The 22,774-nt window shown below is 52.7% G+C and overlaps 9 protein-coding genes across 9 annotated transcripts; 5 read left to right on the forward strand and 4 right to left on the reverse strand.

Annotated features, from left to right (window-relative positions):
• Positions 1 to 944: 944 nt before the first annotated feature.
• On the reverse strand, positions 945 to 3,016 carry GT037_011246 (sh3 domain-containing protein; the record flags this gene model as incomplete). Its single annotated transcript, XM_038936293.1, has 2 exons — positions 945 to 1,520; positions 1,571 to 3,016. 2 exons carry the CDS (start codon positions 3,014 to 3,016, stop codon positions 945 to 947), a joined length of 2,022 nt encoding a protein of 673 aa, XP_038781062.1.
• Positions 3,017 to 5,771: 2,755 nt separating this feature from the next.
• GT037_011247 (c6 transcription factor-like protein) lies at positions 5,772 to 7,349 on the forward strand (the record flags this gene model as incomplete). Its single annotated transcript, XM_038936294.1, has 1 exon — positions 5,772 to 7,349. One exon carries the CDS (start codon positions 5,772 to 5,774, stop codon positions 7,347 to 7,349), a length of 1,578 nt encoding a protein of 525 aa, XP_038781063.1.
• Positions 7,350 to 8,021: 672 nt separating this feature from the next.
• On the forward strand, positions 8,022 to 10,086 carry GT037_011248 (uncharacterized protein; the record flags this gene model as incomplete). Its single annotated transcript, XM_038936295.1, has 3 exons — positions 8,022 to 8,432; positions 8,494 to 8,605; positions 8,666 to 10,086. Coding segments are annotated over 3 exons (1,944 nt in total), but the record flags the coding sequence as incomplete, so codon positions are not given.
• Positions 10,087 to 10,459: 373 nt separating this feature from the next.
• GT037_011249 (uncharacterized protein) lies at positions 10,460 to 10,735 on the reverse strand (the record flags this gene model as incomplete). Its single annotated transcript, XM_038936296.1, has 2 exons — positions 10,460 to 10,466; positions 10,521 to 10,735. The coding sequence occupies 2 exons, from the start codon at positions 10,733 to 10,735 to the stop codon at positions 10,460 to 10,462; spliced, it is 222 nt and encodes a 73-aa protein (XP_038781065.1).
• A 1,180-nt stretch (positions 10,736 to 11,915) lies between these two features.
• On the reverse strand, positions 11,916 to 15,005 carry GT037_011250 (uncharacterized protein; the record flags this gene model as incomplete). Its single annotated transcript, XM_038936297.1, has 1 exon — positions 11,916 to 15,005. One exon carries the CDS (start codon positions 15,003 to 15,005, stop codon positions 11,916 to 11,918), a length of 3,090 nt encoding a protein of 1,029 aa, XP_038781066.1.
• A 903-nt stretch (positions 15,006 to 15,908) lies between these two features.
• GT037_011251 (uncharacterized protein) lies at positions 15,909 to 17,402 on the reverse strand (the record flags this gene model as incomplete). Its single annotated transcript, XM_038936298.1, has 1 exon — positions 15,909 to 17,402. The coding sequence occupies one exon, from the start codon at positions 17,400 to 17,402 to the stop codon at positions 15,909 to 15,911; it is 1,494 nt and encodes a 497-aa protein (XP_038781067.1).
• A 581-nt stretch (positions 17,403 to 17,983) lies between these two features.
• GT037_011252 (acylphosphatase family protein) lies at positions 17,984 to 18,355 on the forward strand (the record flags this gene model as incomplete). Its single annotated transcript, XM_038936299.1, has 3 exons — positions 17,984 to 17,998; positions 18,047 to 18,160; positions 18,209 to 18,355. The coding sequence occupies 3 exons, from the start codon at positions 17,984 to 17,986 to the stop codon at positions 18,353 to 18,355; spliced, it is 276 nt and encodes a 91-aa protein (XP_038781068.1).
• Positions 18,356 to 19,647: 1,292 nt separating this feature from the next.
• On the forward strand, positions 19,648 to 20,881 carry GT037_011253 (alternative oxidase; the record flags this gene model as incomplete). The annotated part of the gene is made up of 4 exons (XM_038936300.1): positions 19,648 to 19,897; positions 19,950 to 20,262; positions 20,318 to 20,655; positions 20,709 to 20,881. The coding sequence occupies 4 exons, from the start codon at positions 19,648 to 19,650 to the stop codon at positions 20,879 to 20,881; spliced, it is 1,074 nt and encodes a 357-aa protein (XP_038781069.1).
• A 1,448-nt stretch (positions 20,882 to 22,329) lies between these two features.
• GT037_011254 (uncharacterized protein) lies at positions 22,330 to 22,630 on the forward strand (the record flags this gene model as incomplete). Its single annotated transcript, XM_038936301.1, has 2 exons — positions 22,330 to 22,472; positions 22,597 to 22,630. The coding sequence occupies 2 exons, from the start codon at positions 22,330 to 22,332 to the stop codon at positions 22,628 to 22,630; spliced, it is 177 nt and encodes a 58-aa protein (XP_038781070.1).
• Between the last annotated feature and the right edge of the window lie 144 nt (positions 22,631 to 22,774).

A 22,774-nucleotide genomic window follows, 5' to 3' on the forward strand; every position in this document is an offset into this window, starting at 1 on the left:
TAGTAGTGATCAATGTGACAAGCGATACTCCTCTCTCGACGCCTTTCAAGGAGACAGGACAGTAAATTGAGAGGTACGAAACAGTTCTAAGTAGGGATGCAAACGCAAGGAAAAGCGAGGATACGTGAGGATCCGCAGGACGATGGGCTTCGCAACAAGATACTAACTTATGCGCGATTGGCAGAGGAAAAACATGTTGCACAACTACCAGTCATATGGACAGACGCGGAAAGAACAGTGATATTCAAATTTCTGGCCCAGCGATTGGAAAGTCATACACAAACATTGTGTCAGCCAAACTACTTGTCAAGCTGTAGCCTCAACTGTCGTGCTGAAGTTTCGCACGACGGACTGCGAGGACGGAATTAAATGCGAAAGACGCAAAGCGGCAGTTTGTGTACTTATTTCATTCCCTACCCAGAACTATTCATTCTCGAAGAATATCATACCGATCCTACCCTCAGCGACCCGGCACTTACAGTAGTTACATATGCACCAGGCGCTCAAGGTCATGGAAACAAGGTATATACATGAGCAATCCAGCCCATCCGAAACCCTCCCAGCGGACAGGTAATAGCAAAACTAGTAAATATCCTCAAGACATTATCGACTAAAGTATCTCGCCTCGCCTGCTCCAAGACCGACCACATAGACATGACGGGGGATGGTTTATTGCGAGGCTTCGGGGTATCAGCATCGAAAAGCAAAGAGGTCTGATAGCGACTGGACTTCCACTGCACACCTTATCACAGAGCAAGTGCCTATGCAGAGCATGCAGTGGAAACAGCGGCTACTGAGAATCGAAGCTAAGCGAAGGGAACGCGGTAACAGATTCGCAAGGAAACCAAAACCGCAAGTTGTAAGGAAACGCAAGGAGAACAATAATAATAAGAAACCGCTCAAAACGTTCCTCATAAAAGCACCAGTCTTAGATCAACCCTGTTTTACATGGCCATACCAGGGACCGGCTTTCGACTCGGCATAGGAAGAGGACCGTTGGGGGAAATAGCGTTGGAGTTCATGGGACTAGGCCCAGGAGCTGGACCTCGTCGCGGGTTACCGGCCTGGCTCGCGGAGTTGGATCGAGGACGGCCACCCATTTGAGGTGGGGGAGCCATCTGCGGTCCGCCGCCGTATGGGCCAGGAGACATGGAGCGTGGTGGACCGGCGTAGGGCGCATTGCTGTTAGAACGACCACGGGGGGCACCTTGCTGAGGAGCGTTGCTGTTGGATCGCATGCGAGGGCCTTGCGTTTGCTGAGGCGACATCTGGCGAGGGGACATTTGACGAGGACCGGGGCTACCTTGAGGCATGCCAGGGGAGTTCATACCACTGGCTGGAGACTGAGGACGGGGCTGAGGACCACCGGGACCCATCTGTGGGCGGACAGGAGGGCCGCGCATGTTGCCTTGTGGAGGGCCTTGACGAGGCGGGCCATTACGAGGCTTGACTGGGTGCTTGGAGAGACATGTGCGGGGAACAACACCTTGCTGCGAACGGTCCATACGAATGCAGAGGGCCTGTAAAGAGTTAGTGATGTTGTTTGGTCAGAATAAAAATGCAAACTTACCCAGCCGTCATCGTACTCGTGGAGCATGCGAACGAGTTGGCCAGCGTGAAGATCAAGTTCATCTTGCATGGAAGGCTTGAAGTCAAGTTGAACACGATGTACATTGTTAGGACCAGGACCGGGAGCAGGGCTTTGGGGACGAGCACCAGCCATTGCGCCAGCGACAGGAGGGGGACCGGTAGGGGCTGGGCCAGGAGAAGCAGGAATGTCCTCGGTCCATGCTGGGCTTGCCGGAACGCTGGCATTGTTGGCGACGACTGGTGGTGGAGGGGGAAGTTCAGATTTAGGAGGTGGGCTCGAGGTCGCGACTCCTGCCAGCGCAACCGCGTTCACATCAGCTACAGCGATAGCCGGAGCTGGGTTGGCAAAGTCGGTACTGGGCTGAGTGGAGTGCATAGCGGAAGCCATTGGAGAAGCATCGGGAGGCGAGTCGGGAATTGAAGCTTGCTGGGTATCGACCGCGGCATTGTTCCCGAAGGGGTTGGCTGAAGGAGGGCCGGATTGAGTCTCAGGGTCTTTGAAGGGGTCAGCAGCTGGGGCATTCGCAGCACCACGTCGTTCCCAGGCGCTTGTTGGACGCTCAGCAGAGGCAGAAGGTGAGAGGTTACGGTTCTGGGATGAAGCAGCGGCACCACCGGCAGCAGCAGCAACATTGAGCAAGTTTCCTCCGCTCTTTCGCTGCTCGTTGAAAGCTGGGTCAAATTGGGTAACTGGTCGCAAGCTGAGACGAGGTGCGGTCGAAGCAGTGCGAGCAGAACGGATGCTAGCAGCGGGAGCGGCACCAGCCATAACCTGAGGAGGTGGTGGGTGAGGTGCGTTGTACATCTCGGTCTTCTCATTCTCCTGTGCGGCTGCTGCAGCCATTTGCTTCTTCTTGCGACGGTACAGAAGCAAGATACCAGTGAGTACGGCACATGCGGCAAGGAGTAAACCCAACGCAAGACCCGCCTTCGCACCGGTGGACATGCCCTCCTCAGAGTCTGCTGCGGCGGCCGACGAAGAAGAAGAAGCGGTAGCTGAAATGGTGGCCGCCGTAGCAGATGCGAGACCTGCGATTGATGAACCGGCGCTCGGTGTAGGAGACTTGGTTGCTACCATAAGGGTCGAGGCAACCTTGAGCGAGCTCTTGGTTGTGCCGGTCTCCTCCACGATAAGATCATCGTCAGAATCCTGGGTCGAAGACGGCTTCCTTGCGGTTGTGGTAGGCTTTGTGGGCTTGGCAGTCTCCTCCGGCTCTTCCTCTTCCTCTGTAGTGGTGGTCTCACGAGCACGTGTAGCAGGCGCGGGCAATGCAATTCCTGGCTTCTCGGTTGGTTCTGGCGCGTCGTCTCCTTCAGTCATTACCATGACCTGCGTCACGACCACGACCGGACCGTCATCGTCGTCCCCACCACGTTGCCGGCGCATAAGATGCGCTCCGGCGTGTTGGTGCGCCATGGCGTGCATTATGGCGTATCAACAAGGTAAAGTTGATGTGATTATATCTTATGTTGTTTGTTTGTATGGCTCTCAAGTAATTCCGCCGTAAACTTTACTATGACTAGCTCTTGCGTTGGGGGGTTCCGTGTAGTACGTGATTGGGTATTACGCGCAAGAATGTCTCGAGTGAAGTCGGCTTGTTGTAAGGAATGTGGTGCTCGAAAGGCGCACAGATTTGGATGTCGTATGTTGGGTGAACTAGGCACTATACAGAAAAGAGTGTGTAAGTATGGGTATGTTTGGTAAAGAGTGAAATGCAGCAGGCCGCGCTTGATGAAAGAAGGACAAGACGACAACCTGGCCGCAGGAGTACGTGATGTCGTGAGAGGAATTAGAGAGGCGGCGTGGAGGTGAAAGAGGGTCGGCGCAGGACGCGGCAGAGAGACAGGGAAACAAACGGCAGAGCGCCAACCAAGCTCGAAACGCCCGCGTGCCTGACGAGGCCGAACGATGAGAGCTGATCCGTGCAGCCGTACATCTTGCCGTGATGCGCATTAGCCTGAAGTTAGGGCCAGGTACGCGTCAATCGTGATTGGACCTCTCATCTAATTTCCTGGGGGCATTTGGCGCTCGAGCTATTTTCTGCCTCAGCCTCGCGTTGGTGTGCGAATGGCGGTGCAGACCCCCTTATCGAGGGTGATTATCGGCGCGTTTGAGATGGCGACATGGCTTGAGCCGTGTTGAAGAGATCCTTCATGTCATCATAGTTGATTGAGGTGGTCGATGCGCCTTGTCTATATGTGCCACAGGTGTCCTCGTGGCGCAATATTGCTTTGACTAGCATCGCCCACTGATTTGCCCATTGTGGGTGAGTAGGTCGAAAGAGCAGTGATGTGGCGGCCCAAGGTATATCCTGCGCGACCGGTAATTACCTGCAGATGACAGATGCATGTCTGGGTGCCTCGTGCATGGAGTCGCTTTCCTCGGCCGGTTCCCGTCGAGTCGTAATTTCGCTCGCCATCAAAGCTGCATAAAGACACGGCAGAGCCCGGGCGATGGCAGCATGAACGCGGTAGGCGGTTGCATGTTTGCGATAATGGCTCCCAGCGGTCGCGTGCTTACATCGCGTCTGCGCAGTCCGCGATGTCCTGGGGCATAAGGCAGAGGAGGTGCTGAAAAGAACAGTGACTGACAACCGGAGATTTCCAGCGGTGGTATTAGCAAGAAGCAATGGCAGACCTCCGTCGCGCAAAATCGGTTCTCGAGGTCATTGGCAACGAAGTTTTGTTCTACATCCAGATTGCGCAATCATGCGCGAGTGTGAAGAGTGCAGATGCGGCTACATCGTCACACAAAGCCGTAACTGGACACTCCACAACTCCTGTACAGCCCGATTGCCCTTCAATCCCAGTTGTACTTTCTGGACGACAAATTTTTTCAAACTATATATTATGCTCGAATCGATTAGTCATCATCGAAGCAACTTCAGCCTTCCTAGCTCAGTGGTAGAGCGCGTCACTAGTAATGACGAGGTCGTCAGTTCAATTCTGGCGGAAGGCATTGTTTTTGCGCAACGCTCTCTAATGGTGCACTAAGAAACCAACTGTCGAACTCATTCAGGCTATGTAATGCGCAAAATGGCTCTTGTTTTTGCTTCACCATCAAAAGTAGCGGCGCACTATTTCGTTCACGTGTTGTTTTTCTTCGTGTGCTCATCTAAGCAATCTCCCGTCATCAATGCTGCAAGAAAACCTTACGCTGGTGTTCAATCATCGATCGAGGATATCACATTAGATCATTTAACAAGTCGCTCCGGTTCTATCCAGTCCTTTCTCATTTACCTGTCTTGTATTTTTCTAGTACGTGTGTCCATAAGATTAGATTGTACCGAAGCTCGCAAAGATGCGATCTCGCGACAGGGTACACACGCGGTAAGTAGAGCATGTCGCGAGAAGAGCGACCCCATCACAGTTGCTGAAGATGCGCTCCCGAGTGCTGGGCATCAGATTCGCCAAGTTTGGGAAACGAGGTGGCACACATAATCCCCAGCGGAAGAGGTAGACACAGCAAAGCGTCGCTTTGCGAAGAACTGGGAGACGCGCGCAACCCTTCAAAAGATATTCTGAGTAGTGAGGGAGGAGTTCTTGCATGTGAAGCTTGCCTGCAGCTGGCCTGCAGCTGGCGGGGAAAGAGGCGCCGAAAAGCTGGAGCTTGGGTGCAGAATAAGTGGGGAGGTCTGGATAGTCGATGCGCTACCGGCGTCCAGTCACCGATTCACATAGCTTTCTTGCATCCCATCTTTTTGGACTTCCTCATCATGCATCGAAGCCAATTAGCGACACTCTGAAGCAAGCTAGGATCTTCATCGGAATTGCCGCTTCCGCGTTGGATCATTGTGAATCCAAGATCAACTGCAGTGTCGCACATCCATCTCGGTCCGCCATCAAACTGCCACTCAGGGTCAGAGCTCCATTTGATGGCCAGCGCTGCTCCCATTCAGAACAGGCCATACCGCTCACACAAAGTACCGGCCTGTACACGATGTCGCTCACGCAAAATCCGATGTCATATCGACATTCCCGGGGAACCATGTCTATCATGTCGAGAAAGACGACTCAAGTGTCAATATGTCGAAAGTTCAACAACCAGTTCGCCTACAGATGATGGCTCTGACCGGCGGCCTTCCAAACGACGGCGACATAGCGAGCCTGAAGATGGCCCTTCTCGACCTCGCTCAGCCCCCATCCTGCACAAAACCAACAACAACCCTTCTGCCTCCATCATGCTTGCGCCGCATTTCGCTGAAGACATTGACATCTTCAATCGGCACATCTCCCAGCATCGGAAAGCAGAGGGCGAAGTGGAATCTTCGAACTACCAGACGCTTCTACATGATGCGAAAGACCCAGTTGTGTACTTGACTGTCCCAAGGTTTCGCACAGGTCTACCACCCAACAGTGGTTGTGGAAGAGAGCAATTGGAGATTGTTGAACAGATCATGGGACCTTTCAAGCGCGAAGTGGTGGAGCTATATTTCAACCACATTCATTATCATTTCCCCATCCTGGATGAGGAGATGTGTGAGACGCTGCGCACGGGTCAATATGGCAAAGTACCAAACAACTTGATGTGTGTGATCTACGCACTTGCGTCGCCACACTGGAGTAAATCGGACACGTTAAAGATGCACCCCAAACCGAACTCATACTACGTCTGGAATAAGGGTATCTCGGCGACACTGGAAGACTTTCTTAGTCCTGGGATGTCTACGATACAAGCCGCTGTACTCGATCAGGTTGGGCGGCCTTCTGTTTCCATTATCGGCAATATCACTCTCTGCGGTCGGACGGTTTCTTTGGCTCAGACATTCGGATTGCACAGGGATCCATCGAAGTGGAACATTACGGAGAATGAAAAGTCTGTTCGAATGCGACTCTGGTGGTGTGTCCTCATCACCGATCAGTGGTCTAGTGTCGCATATGGCGCACCGCCATATGTATCGAAAGGCTACTACGACGTCCCCCGGCCGACTGTGACGTCGCTCATTGGAAGTAAGGCGACCTCTCAGCAGAAACAAACTACTACCTGCTTTATATATCTATGCTCTCTGACGGAGCTGCTTGCGGAAATTTTGCCTTTCGTCTACCAGATCAACCCAGATCGAATACAGCTTGCACGGGAAACCGATCGTTTCAAGCAGGAACTGAATGAATTGGAAAGGCAGCTTCCTGAATGGCTACCTCTTCCGAATCGCCCAGGAACGCCTATGCTATGGCTCTCGTTCCTCTCAATCAGGCTGGTACTTGCCCGCGTCATCTTCCGTGCAGCAGTCCTCGACGGAGACGGTAGCATAGGACGGAACAGGATGGATCAGTTACGCATTGCTTCATCGGAAGTTCTTGACTTCATATTGACCATGGGCGAAACGCAATTCCTGGACTTTTGGTTGCCTTATGCGACTCATCTCTTGGTACATGCCATCACCGTCTCGCTTCGTTGCACCGTCGAAACTCAAGACCCCGAAATACGGAACACGTCTGTCGCGCGCCTCCAACGTGTAATCGCGCACATCCAGCATGCGCGAGATAACTATGACTGGGATCTTGCAAATTATGTCTTGGAAAGGTGCGCTGATCCGGTGTCGAAGATTGCATCTTTGAACGCGCGAGAGGTGCCGCAGCCGTCGGAAACGGAGCCCACCAGCATTGTTGCTAATGGAAATGGGAGCGAAGTACCGGTAATGCCCAACTTTGACGACGCGAGCTTCTTATTGTCGGACATATTGGACCCGAACGCTTTTGATTTTTCTTGGGATGCGTTATGGGACACACCATCTGGAATGACAAATTTCTCTCTCTGAGAGCCGTATCAGCGGCGTGTCATCTAGTCATGTACGATCTTGAGTCGTTGGCGTCGGAGTATAAACAAGTACTTTTCATCGCACGTGTGGCCAACACAGGCCGTTTTTCTTGGCACATTCATCCTGCTGCCCCAAGCGGAAAGGAAGGGATGAACTTACCCCGCACTAGCGTTATACTCTCCTGCCATCCTTCAGTGAAGAATTGTACTGCCACCACATCTGCTGAAAAGCATTCCATTGTACGTATATGTTGGTCACAGGCCGTGACCTCAAACTCACTCGATAATGCTCTCAAGAGCAAACGCCCGCGCAGCAACTCGCGATGTCCGTGCAGAGACAACTTTCGAAGCGTCGCGATTAACTCTGGGGCCATGCGAAATTTGCAATCGCATCTTCGCAATTGTTAGCGCTCCTGTCCAAGAATCTACAGAAGAAATATTGGGAGACCTACAGAATCTCCTTCGAGGGGAGTGTACGCATGTTGCTTTATTCGAGAGCGTTAGAAAAGCTTGGCCACAGCTGAAGCACCCTAAATATCGGGTTCAAGTTCCCTCCATTTTAAATATCAAGGCGAGAAAATGGATGACAAACATCTCCTTCGAACCAATACTTCCATCCCGTAAAACGCGCCCTGACGATCAATTACGAAGCTGTTGGGAACTGGTATGTAGAGAAGATGTTTCCGGCCATCCTGGGACCTCTTTGTACGTCAACGAACAATGGATTAATCTCGATGTTCTCCGGCGTCGCATTTCGCTTTGCGATGTGAATCATGGTGAAAGATGTGGAAGAGGTCGCTTGTCCAGAAAAGAAGACATGATTAGACCACGATATCTTGTTGATACCTACCGTGCTTGCCTTGTACATGGAGAGGCGGTCCAGTCAGAATATGTTGCACTGAGCTACCAGTGGGGTCAAATCGACAGCCTTCGAAACAACATCCAGCTCTGCAAAGATCTCTTAGTTCCAGGCTCACTCGCGACGGAAGGGGTTGCCTCAAGGATCCCGCAAACGATTAAAGATGCGTTTGAAATGGTGAAACTTCTACGCTACCGCTATCTATGGGTAGACTCGCTTTGTATTGTGAGTGCGCGACTCTCTGAACCTAAGCTACCCATGACACTGATCGCTTCTTGCGCGATAGGTTCAAGACGACCATCAGCAACTACGGTCTGAGCTGTCGCAAATGCATCGAATTTACAACAGCGCTACTTTTACCATCATCGCGAAAGACGGACTTGATGCAAATTATGGGCGTAAGCGCCACTATGCAACTGTATGCAAATTACAAACTGACTTTATATGAAAACCTTTAGTGCGTGGTCTCAAAGACATTACTGCACCCCGGCGCCACAAGCGGACATATGCCAGGTTATCAAACTCGGAGATCCTTGTTCAGACAAACTCTATGTCGACCCATGACAACCGTATTCCTAGCAAGTATCAGGAAAGAGCATGGACATTTCAAGAGCAGCTTATGTCCAGGCGTGCGATTCACTTTGCATCAGGAGCCATTGAATGGCAGTGTAACCACGGGAGCCAAGCAGAGTACGATCTCTTGCTGCCTGATCACTTGTACAAGCGGAGTGACTTTCAGTTCCAATCGATCACAAGAAATATGCCAACACCAATGGGGCTCAATACAGCAATAGGACTTTATAACCAACGCGAGTTGAGTTTTCCAGAGGACGCATTCGCTGCATTCGCTGGAGTACAATCTATGCTGGAACGCAACCATGCGGACAGGTTCCTCTACGGAGTGCCAGAATTCTGGTTTGACATAGCCTTAAACTGGACGCCATCATCACATGAAGGAATCGTAAGACGTGTGCCTTCGGAGCAGCATCGATCGTTCCGACAGCCCTATCAGCTACCTAGTTGGTCATGGCTTGGTTGGGCAGGTCAGGTTGCATTTCCAGCGGACGCAGGACTCAGGATGAACGACCGCTATCCCAACCCTTGCTTCACAGTACCTGTTACGACGTGGTATACGACGCCTATCCCATCATCCGCTGACAAAAGAACAATCGGCTCGGGATGGTACAAGCACAGACTATTAGTGCGTGATACTTCAGACATACTTCCAACCGGGTGGAAGCGCATTTGGATGGACGATGAAGATCTGAAAAAGCTTGCATTAGGGAAAAGCGTTGTACCAGACTGTTTATTGGAGCAGAAATACTACTTCAAGCACGATAAAGCGGAACTCAAGTACCGGTATCCGTTTCCCACCTCCTTGCCTTATCGAGGCGAACAAGAAGCACCGTCGTTACAAACAGCGTATCTCTTTGCCAGGACCGAGCGTGCTTACATGTGCGGCCAGATCATATCGCCTACGCGCGTACGGTACAAGCGTGATGGATACAGTTTTTCCATGTGGCTCACACGATCAAATGGTCAACATGTTGGCTACATACAGCTCCACAACAGCAATGACATGGAAGCATTTGGACCATCCGAAAGCCCGCACTCAATGGAGCTTGTAGCAACTTGCAAAGGATACACCGCAAATGTATCAGTAGTCGGAGAAGACTGGAACGTGTTTCCAAGCGAAGAAGGAGGTAATGAACAACGTCGTATCGGAAGGCATCTTTTCAGAACGCCCAGGGCATGCTACTTCGTACTGTGGATCGAATGGATCGATGGTGTTGCCTACCGAAAGGCAAGCGGCGCGGTTGCTGCAGAGGCTTGGGAGCAGGATAGGGAGAAAGAGCTTGTGGATCTTATCCTGGGGTGATAAACGTATCCCGCCACTACATTAAGGAAAGATACTAAACATCTCCTAGGGTAGAGTACTTCTGCCTACTACAATAAAGCGTGTTAGATCTATATAAATATAGATAAGAAACCTAGAAGACTATAATCGTGTAAATTTTTAGAAGTTTTCCTATCAAAAGATCATATAAACTATAACATATACCTTATTATTTCTGTATTTGTCTAAGTTTTGTCTTTGTCTAAGGTGCCGCTGCATGCTGTCGAATTAGGTACCTTGCATTGTTAATCGCATCTCGTTGGAAAATGTCGCGACTGGCACAACTGTGTAGTAAGACAGATAGATGCATAACTCATTATAGCTGCTCTATGTTTTCATATCCAAGACCCCCATCTCACACACTATGCCTCCTCCTCCCTTTTCCACCCGTTCCAGTCGCGAAAATAGGTGCATACCCTAGCCTCGCCATCTCCAAACCCCCAGCATCAAGCCAAGCTACGATAGCAACATGGACGTCACCCAAGAAAGTCCAGTCATCGCTACCTTGAATCCCGCTGTTGATTTTGTCGTTCTCAAGAGGACTATCGTTGCTGTAAACCGAGCTAGGACTGGGTGGATAGATGCTCGTATGTGGCTCCTCCTTCTCCTCATCGTCACCCTTCGACGACATGTCGGGAGCAATATCCATCTTATTGAATGCGTCGTCTATTTTCGCATACGCCGGGGTTGCCTCGGCACAAATAAGTTCCAGTATGGAGGATGTACTGGCACTATCCCCCGGCGACGAAGAAGATGAAGAGGATAGCATTACATCCCCTTCCCCAGTAGACGCATTATCTTCCTTTTGAGATGGGGATGCGGCATCAGCGTGGATTCTCTCAAACTCACAGAATCTACAGTTTGCTGCACAGTTTAGTGGCATGTTTCGTGGAGGGAATAACAATGGTTGTTGTGGATTGAGTATTCAATGTACGTCAAGGTGTAGTAGGATTGACTTATGTAGATGCGAATCTGGACAGTGCTGTTCATGTGGGGGAACAGAGTCAGTACATTGTAGTTTTTATGTGTTGAGCATAGCTTGAGAAAGGTCATGTCTCCGATATCAAGGTCAGCCGGACGATTCAAGGGCAGTTGTCTTGCGTATGGTCTCGCACCTTGGACTCTGCATTCAATGGGTGAGACACGTAAATGAGACTGTCACTGCAGGAAAGGCGTTGGTTTACTATGGTATCAATTCTATCTCTCGTTTAGTCACTATCTAACGCACTCGCTCGAACATAGAACCAGTCTGCTCCACCATCCATCCTCCACCCCCCGATTCCGCAGTCCAACTATACACACCAATCTAGTCCATATCAACCAAAAATCACGCCTCGATGCATGCTCGCAAGATATCCCTCATGCTGCAAGCGCTTAGCACACACGCCCAACGCTTACTCTCGCTCCATTCGCCGTACGCTCGCTCGGGTATGTGGAACAGGATATATCTCAATAAAACTCCGGGGTATAGGATACTTTCTCCCAACCGCTAAAACGCCAGACAAAAAGCACAAAAAGTGATGAAGGATCCAGAGGTGAGATCGATACTCGATGATACATCGGGGAAAGAAGGTTTTCCTCGAAAACAACAAGGGTTTAGGGTTTGGGGTCTTGGTACTACAAATCGATATTAAAGAACGGGGTTAGGACCAAGCCAGGATCCAGGAGTGAATTGAAGGTGATTGGGGAAAAGCAGGCACAAGTTTCGCTGACGTTGATGGCGTGAGGTTGCTGTTGTTCGCTGGAAGAGACAAAGTCGTTGTTCAGGCGTGTTCAGGTGTACCGAGAAGAGATGTCCGCTGTGCGAGAGCCTATCTCCACACAGGTCGATCTCCCTGGCTCGATTGACGACCGCTAACACGGCTGGAAGTACGGCTTTCAGCCAAGCTATCAAGCCTGCTGCTGGTACGCTTAGGAGGGGTTGTCTCTATGACCTTGGAAGCAGATGTAGTACGCGACTTAGGTGTAGGAAGTAGGCTGCTGCGACGGCTCGCTGTAACACTCGGAGGTCGTGATGCGCGACGGGCTGCGGGGCTTTCTTCCTTGGCAGGGCTCCTGCTATCCTCCGCTACTGTTGAGACGCGACGACTAGATGCTGGCGTGCTTGCTTTCACCTGAGGTGAAGAAAGGGGTGTAGAACGTATCGGCAGCTTGCCCTTTGCGGGAGTAACAGGGGAGCTAGTTGAGCTCGCCAATGATCGAGTGAGGCGCTGCTGTCCTGGAGTAGTAGATGCAGAACGACTAGATGTGGGCGGCGCTGTCGTTGACGAGCGGCTCAACGGGCTTCTCAGAGGTATGGAAGAACGGCTCGCTGAGCCTTTCCGAGATCCATCCGGTGAGTCTGTGTCTTTCCGGAAAGGTGAGGGAGTCGTCAAAGACGATGGCTTGAAGTTGTGCCCAACGACAGTGTCACGCATGTGGTAAAAGTCGGAGGTCCAGCGAGGTTTGGCAGCAGGTCTTTCAGTCGGGGTCTTTGCGCGTGCCTGACTAGCTGCAGTACCAGACATGGCACGTGAGGGTGTAAAGTCTAAGCGTGCTGACGATGTAGATTTGCGGGAAGCGACACTTTCGCCGCCTAGGGGTATGCTCGAGTATCGCCGGTTAGAAGGTGCTGACAATTTCGAGCTCGCGACACTTGACTGACGAGGTTTCTTGTTGGCGGGAGTAACAGCAGGCCCATGCCCACTACTCTTACGGCTCATGACGACACTCGAAGCAGGAGAAGTACCTGGTGTGTCGAGATTCGAGTGTGGAAGTGAGGCTTCTGTTAGTACTGTGGATACTGAGTCACGGAGTTTGCGTGATCTGGTAAAATCGTCCAAGATGGCGTCCATATTTCCAGTCACTTCCTCCAAGTCCTCCACCTTTGCGCGGACGTCTTGTTGTATACGCAGGATCTCACCGTTGACGGTGGACCTATGTTTCATCTCAATGTCGATCAGCTCAAGTACACGCCTCATTGACGGAGGGTAGTGGTCCCTCTTGTCTTTGTAGGTGGCAATACGTGTAGTCAGCTTCTCCTCGTCGCTGTCGTCGATGGCTTGCTGCAGTCTCTGGATGCTCTTCATGCACGACTCGTACATGGCGACAGCCTTGCTACCCGCTTGACGGAAGCTGTGCACCCATTTGTCCTCACCCAGCTCTTCTCTCAGCGCGTTTGCTTCGGCTTCGAGCTTCTCCTCTGATGCCTCCAGCTGTTCCTTTCTTCGTACGAGTTCGTCACACGCGGACGGGAAGATTGTGCTTGCGCGCATCTGGAAGGCGTTCAGTCGCATAGGGAGGAAATCAAGGGAAGCACGGAGTGGCTGCAGCTTTGCGAAAAGGGCTAGTAGGCGTGAGTTCTCCTGTTCGATTTGCGGAATGGGTGAAGTGGGCGAGACGATGGAGAGGGCAGGCGGCATACTAAGCCGCTTGCTGTTCAGTATAGCCTGCTTCCGGGGGATCTCTTTAACAACGGTCTCGAGCTCGGAAATGTCGAATTTCTCTGGGGCTTCAGCGACCGAGTCGGAGATGACGCGATGTCTGCGCTCCTCCATCTCAAACACTAGACGACTGAGGTTCTCGACCTCAACGCCAATTTCGCCGAGTACGTTGTTCCACAGCTCTTCCCACTCCATGGCCACTTCGACCTGGTTCTTGATGCCCTTGAGCGTCTGCTTGATCTCACCCCAGTCCATCACGATGTCTTCCATTTGGCTCACAAGCGTGGTCTGGTCTTTGGTGGGTAGGAGCGCAATGTCGGGACGCGACTGCAGATCTTCGATGGCGCTGATGTAGACGTTGACGAGCCCCTCGAACTTGCCGATGGCGGCATCCACCTCCTCCAGTCCTTCCCTTCCGGCAGCTGCAGCCCATTCTACGTCGTCCTCTGCGTCGAGGCCGCTCAGGACATCTTTCGTCTTGGAGACCCACAGTCGGATGTCGTTGGCCGCCTTGTGCAGTGCGCGTCCGGCCTGGACGGACGTGGGGAGGGCGGTGATTTCGGACGCGATGGTCGTGGGCGGAAGCTTCATGGAGGTCAACTGCTGGATCTGATTGGTGAAGCTGACTTTGGAGAGGGTGTAGATGGAGCCAGCGCGCGGGTAGTGGCGCTTCTGGAAGTAGGACTCGATGTCGATGCCATTGTTGTCGTCTAGCACAGAGGGCTCCTCTTCGGCGACTGGGGCGGGTGGTGAGGGAAGGGGTGGCGTGTCTTTGGGTGGGGGCGTGGGTGCGGCGGGCTCTGTTTCGACAGGCGCGATGGGCTCTGGTTCTATCTGGGGGGGTGCGGGCGGTGGTGTGGGCTCGGGCTCAGCAGCGGTGATGGTACCGCTGAGGGCCTTTTCTGGCTTGGTGACATCGGGCAGGCGGTACTTTTGCATGTCAAGCTCGATCTCGGCCTCGGACTCGGACGGGAGGACTTTGTCGCTGGTGGAGACGACGCTGCTGTGGTCGCTGTCGAAGTCGGGCTCCATGACCAGCGTCGGGACGCTCTCGCCGGTTGACTGGGGCACGAGCGGCGTTTGTGCTGCAGCTACAGCACCTGGTGGACCCTGCCCAGCTTGCTTTCCACTCCAGGCGGTGCCGCGGCGCTCAATCTCGAGGCTGCGGGCTTTGCGGAACTCGTCCAGGCGGCGCAGGCGGTCTTCCTCGATGCGGCCGACGTCGACAGCACTCTTGTTGTTGTTGTCGTTGATCTGGTTGAGAAATTTCATGCGTGCCAGGAGGCCTGGGGATACATTTCTCGCGAGCTTGGTAGTGCTTTCAATGTGGGCAGGAATGTGCCTAAGCGGTTTGGGCGACGAGGGTGATGACGAGGTGGTCGTCGGTGGTGGGTTCGGCGGTGTCTTCGCTGGCAAGTCAACGGCAGTCGCGGCGGGGCTGCTGTCGAGAACTGAAGGCGGCGTGGCCGTGTCGCTCATTGAGCATGTCTGTGTGGACCTCGAGGAAACCTCCAGGTCGCGTTCAGACAAAAGAGGAGGCTGCGCAAGACTGGATACGCTGCATGCACGGATGCCAGATCAATCGGGAGATGAATCGACGTTCTTTGGGATGGCGCCGAAATCGCGTTAGCCTAGTTCGTTCACGCGTTGCTTCTGTTTACCACAATAACGGTGTGGCGCAACAACAAAGAGTCGGTCTCTAGAGCATGTGCGAGTGGGATGTGTCCTGTAGATGGTCCTGGGGGAGACGTTCCCACACCTCTCAAGACACCCGTTCACAAAACGTCCCGCTTGTGTCTCACCGGGTACCGCTGTACCCAATTTCCGCCAGCTCCCCCCTGCTATCAGTGCTTCCATTCCCACTCTCATCTCCATTCATTGGCACTCAAGCTGCGACGCCACCGTCTGTGCCATCCTTTCTAGAAGCGCTCGGTCGATCTTATCATTTGTGTTATACATGTTCACTATCAATGCTATGCACGACATGCGGGACCTGCCCTTCTGGTCGCTCTCGTCTCCTCATGTTCCAAGGGCAGGGACATTGACGGGGCCATGGATGTCTGGTGACTCTTGTTACAATATATATATATATATATGTAGACATTATTTACATTCGACTTGTCTGTATCTAACACTATAGGACTGCAAGTCGTTCATGCAAAAGGGGTATCTATCTCAAGTCGCCACCTGTCGGCGCACTCTGAGCGGAATGGTAAAAGAGCCCTGTTTCCAACCAGGGAATACTCTTCAAGAAATTCTGTGGTGTGGAGTTGAGATTCGGGGGGCATAAGCTTCGTGCAAATTAGATAAAGGTGATGTGTCAAAACATGGACATGAAATGAAATAGGTTGAGATCCATAGTTGTTTGCCGCAATGGCCACTTCACAGCGCCTCGTAGTTCGGGTCGATCTGTAGTGTAGGGGTTCTCGTTTGGTTCTTCTGCTTTTGCCATTCCGACGTGATTTCCTCACGAACGCCCTGGCTCCATTGCAGAATAGCAGCGTCGAACTTCTTCCACGCTTCTGCGTCCTCGCCGTGGACCACGCCCATGACATCAACGTCGAGCTTGATGTCCCAGCGCAGTTCCGCGGCTTTGACCCAGTAGCGCAGGTTGTCGGCGCAGCGGTATGGCTTGGCAGTGTCGGTGTGGTACGTCTTGATCTCTTCAAAGTGCCGTTTTGACCTTCGAACGAGAGTGTTGTGGAGATGAACTAGTCGCAGGCCGTTTTGCAATTCAGTAAGGAAGGGCGTCGGGAGCTTAGCGTCAGCAGCGCTGGTCCATTCGGGAAGCGCGTCGAGACTGCTGTCGAACGACTTGAGGAAGAGGAGTTCCCTCTCGCGTTCTTTGCCCGTCCAGTCACCCTCGCGCCACGACCAGTTTTCTCTCTCTTCTTGTTCCACGCGCTCCTTCTCCTCTTCGGTATCGAGCAGTGTGCTAATGTCGACCACCCACTGCCTTAGTTGGGTGACTTCGTAGGGCTGCACGCCATTTCCAAAGTTGCGAATAGCGAGGCGCTTCAGAACCTCGAGAGTATCGTAAAGTTCCTTTCGTATTGTCCGTTCTGGTTTGATGGCATAGAGTCGTTGTGGTTCTTCGTGTGCAGTGTAGTAGTTCTTTGCGGCGCGGATCGCTAGGGTGGTGACATCCAACAGGTTGATGCCTTGAACCTCGTGCCAGCCCGAAGCCTCTTCCCCGCCATTTTTCGCCGTCTTTCCGTCTGGCTGGACATCGGAAAAGCCCTTCTCCAGCTCGTCGAGATGCTTCGTAGACTCAGCAAGCGACTCGCGAAGTTCGCGGCGAAGGACGGTCATGTCAGGTGGCGGTGGGACGTAGACGGGGTTGTTCTTGTAGGTGCTGACGGTGGGCGGGAGCATCATGGGCTCGGGGTCTTCCCATGCCATCGAGGCCGTTTCGTCGAGCGGCGACTCAACGAAGCCCTCTCCAAATTGATGTTCAGACATGCCGTCCGGGGATGCAAGGGACAGCGACGAGAAGTCGGCATCGAGGCCAGGCGAGAGTGGTTCGTTGCCGCTCGCTGTCCGCGAGCCAGGCTTGCGGCCTTTGGCGACGCGTCCAGTGGCCGTGTCGAGCAGGCCGGTCCTCGCAAAGTAGTACTGCAGATGTGCGATGGTGCCCAGGTTCATGACGCTCTCTCTGTTCTTGGCCGACGTGGAGAACTCTGTGCCCTCCGGCCGCATGTATCCACGTCGAGTGCCGCCAGCGGACAGACGCGAGCTCACTGAGCGCGCCGACGAGACGGACGAGGCTGTTGAGACGGAACGGTCCAGGGGCGGAATTGCGCCGATGGCCAGAGATGGCGTCGCCCATGGGTCGGGCGAGGTTGAGCGTGCGGGTGGGGAGTTGGGCGTGTCCATGGTGGTTGACAGGGGTGGTAGGTGCAAAGCCGTCGCAGTCGTTAGACTCCTTATCAGCAGTGAGATTCGGTGTTTTCGAATCCTAGGCATTTACGGAGCAGTGGTGGGTTATCAAGCACTTGTCTTGTTTGTGGAGCCACCTGGGCAATGTGCGGTTGTTGCTATGTGAGTCGGAGTTTCGAAAGGGGCGTTTGATTACAGACGCGAGATTGTATCCGAAACGCGTGACTAGCGCCCTGAGCTCCCTCACCGACGCAATTTCCGTATAGCCGTGAACGCATAGTCGTTGCGACCATCGTCCAAAGTGCTTATGTGTCCAAAAGGAAATTCTCCTTTGCGGCTCTCGATGCCTCCCGGCCGACTAAGCGCTTGCTTCTGGCCCCGCACTCCAGGTGAAAGCCTCGCCAGGGTGCCTTCCCGAAGTAGCGTGTACTTTTCGCAACTGCGATGACGTCGCACGCCTGCAGGAGCATGAACTCGTTATATGACGCCCAGGCATTTGCATGAACGTGGTCTAACTAGACACAACCTCCCGTAACACTCTCACCTGTATGAGGCGCTTCTTTACAGCCACTGCCAGAATGTCCACCAAGCGAGTGCGTTGTCCGCCCAACCTGCTAGTGGCAAAACTGATCTAGGCACAGATTCAGTACAAGGTCGAAGGCCAGGTGCAGGGCGTCAACTTCCGCTCCTTCACGCAGAAGCAAGCCAAGAGCATCGGTGTCACTGGCTTCGTCACCAATGCATCGGATGGAAGTGTGCGTACTCGCATCCTACTTGACCCGATGGCTGCTCACACACAACAGGTCCAGGGCGAGGCTCAGGGCAGTGACGACAAAATCAACGAGTTCATCCAGCATCTGAACAAAGGACCATCGGCAGCATCAGTCTCAAAAGTTGACCATTCGGAGATCTCCAGTAGGGATGGCGAGAGCAGCTTCAACGTCCAATAGCCTGTACACATCCCCCGAAAGGGTTGGAGTGGGCGTAAGCGTGGCGACGTCCATGTGAGCGTAAATATTTGTCACTTCATCTCTCTATACGTAAGCGTAGCCCAGAGAGACACTATGATGAGGCACGACATGTAATGGGAGACATGATAAACACGCACTGGGCAGTATTGAATACAAACTTGGTCTTGAACTTCATGCTATTCAAACATCGAGCCCAAGCTCTAGCAAAGCAATACACGCCGTACACTGGCGAAGGTACTTGCTCAAAACACCTCCTGATGGCTTGTCGTGAAGACCCTTGGAAGTCCCTTGCCGATGGAACGGCAGACCGTGCGGGCTCTCTTGATCTGTCATTGGTGTGATGCTAGCAATTCTTCATCCTAGGTGAAGCAAGAACCCGTCACTAGTCTGACGATGAAGCCTAGACGTCTTCGGGGTTTGGTGAGAGTCGTGATCGAAGACTGGAAACACAATGTCTCTTCTTGCATGGTACTATTTCACCCTCGTTGGAAGCGCAGCCACAAAGCGGTGCCTTGTCCTGGGGTGACCGTACATCTGAACACGAAAATCAGCCTGAAGGTACATACGAAAGAATTCCATCATGTTGCAGGCTTTCCGATGTTGCGCTATCAGCCCTACAGTAGCAGAGTGGGTCTGACGGCGAACAACGAAACGACGAGACCCCGAGTTCTGTGAGACTCCGACGAGCATCTCCCGGAACCAGCAGCCACATGCCCCAACCACATAATATTGCCTTTTCGTACCACTACCAACAAAACATACAGAGTCTCCGCATGATGTGTCTAATGAATGCGCACTTCTTTTTTCTGTGTCGCGAAAGCCTTCTTTGAGCTTCTGACAGGGGTAGGTTGAATGTCTTGGCGGAGCTATCCCGATTCCTCCCGTGAGCTGAATCACCATGTCGCTCAGCCGTCGCAAACTCGTCTTTGCACGCGACCGTATACGCCCGCTCTCGACAACTTGCTGACATGCTCGGCCTCTCATAGGAAGCCTGATTGCTCGCCGAGCCTGCCGGACGACGGGTATGGCGCCGTGTAGCGGCGGCATCTCTGTACATTCCTATTCCACCCTGATGACTGAGCGCGCCGGACAGGCACGAGTACCGCGTGGATGTCTTTTTTTAGTTGTCAGCGTCATGTCTTGTTTGATATAAAGGACGAAGTGTGCCTCAGTCTTGCCTCATGCTAACCATCAGCACTTACCATTATAGTTGACAACACCCTTTACACCAAGCACCACCATAAGATAAATACGCGCCTTTATAACCGCAGATGATCTCCACCAGAGTAGCGACACGGGGACCAACAACCTCAAAGCGGGCTACAGCTCAGCTCATCAAATCCTTCAAGAGCTACAATGCCGGCTATCGGCCCACCTTCGTCGCGGCACAGCACTTCCAATCGCAAGTTGGCCAGAGGCACTTTACTTCTTCACCCAACGGTGGAGCAAAAATCAAAGAATTCTTCGAGAAGCACCCGACAGAGAAGGTTCGCAAGACGCACGCAGCATGGCCTCACCCAGGTATGTACCCGCCGAAAATGTAATATATTCATGTCTAGCTAATACCAGTCAGTATACACCGAAGAGCAGATGAATCAAGTCACAATTGCCCACCGCGAAGCGAAGACCATGTCTGACAAGGTCGCCCTCATCGCCGTCAAGATCCTACGCTGGGGTCTCGATAAAGCAACTGGATACAAGCATCAGAAAGCTGTGGACGTGGATGCTAAAGATCCACTGGCCAAGCGAAAGGCTTTTGCCATGAACGAAGAAAAATATCTAATCCGGAACGTCTTTTTGGAGAGTGTTGCTGGCGTGCCTGGCATGGTAGCTGGCATGCTTCGACATTTGCACTCAATGAGACGAATGAAGCGCGACAACGGATGGTATGTGTTCTCGCTTATTAGTACAATAATATGTCACTGACACACTGTTTGCCAGGATCGAGTCCCTACTCGAAGAGAGCTACAATGAACGAATGCATCTTCTCGTCTTCCTGAAGATGCAGCGGCCAGGACGCTTCATGCGCCTAATGGTATTGGGTGCCCAGGGAGTTTGGTGCAATGCCTTGTTCTTCGCCTACCTCTTGAGCCCCCGTACTGTCCACCGATTTGTAGGATACCTTGAAGAGGAAGCCGTTATTACATACACCCGCCAGATCGAGGATCTTGACGCAGGCCGCCTGCCAAAGTGGGAGAAGATGGAGGCACCCGAGATCGCGGTAGACTACTGGCAGATGCCTGAAGGCCACCGCACAATGCGAGATCTGCTCCTCTATAGTGCGTATATCCCTGAACCTTTCATGCAGCACCTCCCACTAACACAATCCTAGTTCGCGCAGACGAGTCCAAGCATCGAGAAGTTAATCACACATTCGGTAACCTCGATCAAAAGGAAGACCCTAACCCATATGTGAGCGAGTACCGAAACCCAGAGGAGCCTCATCCGACAAAGGACCTTGCGCATATGAAGCCTACTGGCTGGGAGAGGCACGAGATCATCTGAGTGTTTCCGCTTTGATCCGCTTGTCAGCGACATGTTCGGCATGCACGGCGTCTTCGGTCTCCATTCTCCCCTCTTCTAAAATTGTATTATCGGCGTTACGGGACATATTGGACTTTGGAAAAACGATACCCAGACCACGATGGGTATCATGAGGAGTAGACGCATCATGTATCCCTAGACTTTCGGACCTTCTACAGATCACTTTCAATTTCAGCTTTAAGCGGTGTAGAGTTCATCGGATCCGCATTTCGATATACAATAGTCCAGGACAATAACCGGTGGTGTTGCCAGGTACAGCAGTAATTCGATATTGCTGAGAACCTCAGTCGACGATATCCGATGCAAAGTCAACTGGTGGATCGAGACAGAGCCGGAGATCGGGTAACTTCGAAGAAGGACCGCGCGGATCCGCCAGGGCGAAGCTGACGCTGACTGGCGGGCTTTTCCACCGAAGCCAAGCACGACAAGAGTGCAACGTGGACATGAGCCTCTTCTTTGGCATGCAAAATGTCGCTTTAGGAAAGCGGAAACCATCCGGTCAATGTCTTCCATGGGAACCTCCACACAAGCTTCAGCTCATGCATTCATGACGAGTCAGTCACACGGTGGCGCGTCGCGCGCAGCCTCGTACAGCCTCAAAAGGAACCTGCGCAATAGTCTGCTGATCTGGACAAATTCTAAGACCGCCAAATGTCTGAGCTTTCCTAATGAAGCTACTGCTGAGTATGATTCAGTAGTACACGTTCATCTCGCTGTTCATTTTCCGATCTGGAGTGCGATCGCTGAGCTTTACAGTTTACTGAATTTAGTGATCCTCGGGAATAAAGTAACATCGTGGTGGTATTGAGGGTCCCTTTTAGTTTGCGGCTCGCAGCCACCACACTGTCGATATAGTCTATTTCAACTAACAGGAAGTGTTTAGCAGGAAGCCATTCCAATCCCGCGCTTGACCGTTGTAACGACTGGTCTACCGTTCTTCCGTGGTTCGAGGCGGAGCTAACCCCGCACTTGCTGCCACTAGCCTCAATGCCAAGTTCTGACCTCCTCTCAACGTGAGGCACAGCGACTACTGCACCCCACATCCGCATTCTTCCACGAGAGACGTGCTATAGGCAGGACGTCAGCGCCGCACAACCCCCGCAGAGAAATGCAGCTAGTACAGCTTGCCGCAGCTACATGGGCTGCCACAGTTATCATCCTTGGGGGTACTTTGAGCTCTGGCAAGCACGGCATAGAGTGCTTGGATCTGTCTCGCGACTGAGTAGTATGCGTCGAGGTATTGCGTTCAATGGTTTCTCTATACATCTCTTCGACACTGGCTTCCATTTCGATTGCTTCTCATTCGCTGACAACTCACGTCAAACGCCTCGTTCATTTCTGTCAATACGTGATACGCTGGAGCTCAACGCCTGAGGACGCTATACCGGTCTCTGAGCTTCGGGTCCGCAATGCTCACCCCCGTGAGTGGGCCTGCATACGCAACCGAGCATGATTCCTTACTGGACGTGAGGTTTCTCCGCACCCAACTAGCAAACATGCGACAACCGCAGCGTCTACCCCAGTCCGGCCTTTATCCAGTCCCGTCGGGACGGTAGGTACCCTTGCGCGAATTCGTAGACCAATCACCACGTGCGAACCTACCCTGTGGAAGTCTGGCAGAGACGCAACCTACCTTGCGGATCCGCAAGTCTAACATGATGCTCTGCGTCGAATGGCTCTGACGGCGACCCTTGCGGTCTTATGATGTAGGGTCTTAGCCAGCAGCTAAGCCTTTCTAGCTCGAAAGGCTGGCCAAATGGTACATGTCCCCTCCTCTATGCATGCATTGTGCTGCTATCGGAATTGACGGCTGATGGAAAGCGCATAGTGCCACAGCCTGGATGGCGGTCTCTC

The sequence above is a fragment of the Alternaria burnsii genome, assembly GCF_013036055.1.
Source record: "Alternaria burnsii strain CBS107.38 chromosome Unknown 710, whole genome shotgun sequence".
NCBI classification, from domain to species: domain Eukaryota; kingdom Fungi; phylum Ascomycota; class Dothideomycetes; order Pleosporales; family Pleosporaceae; genus Alternaria; species Alternaria burnsii.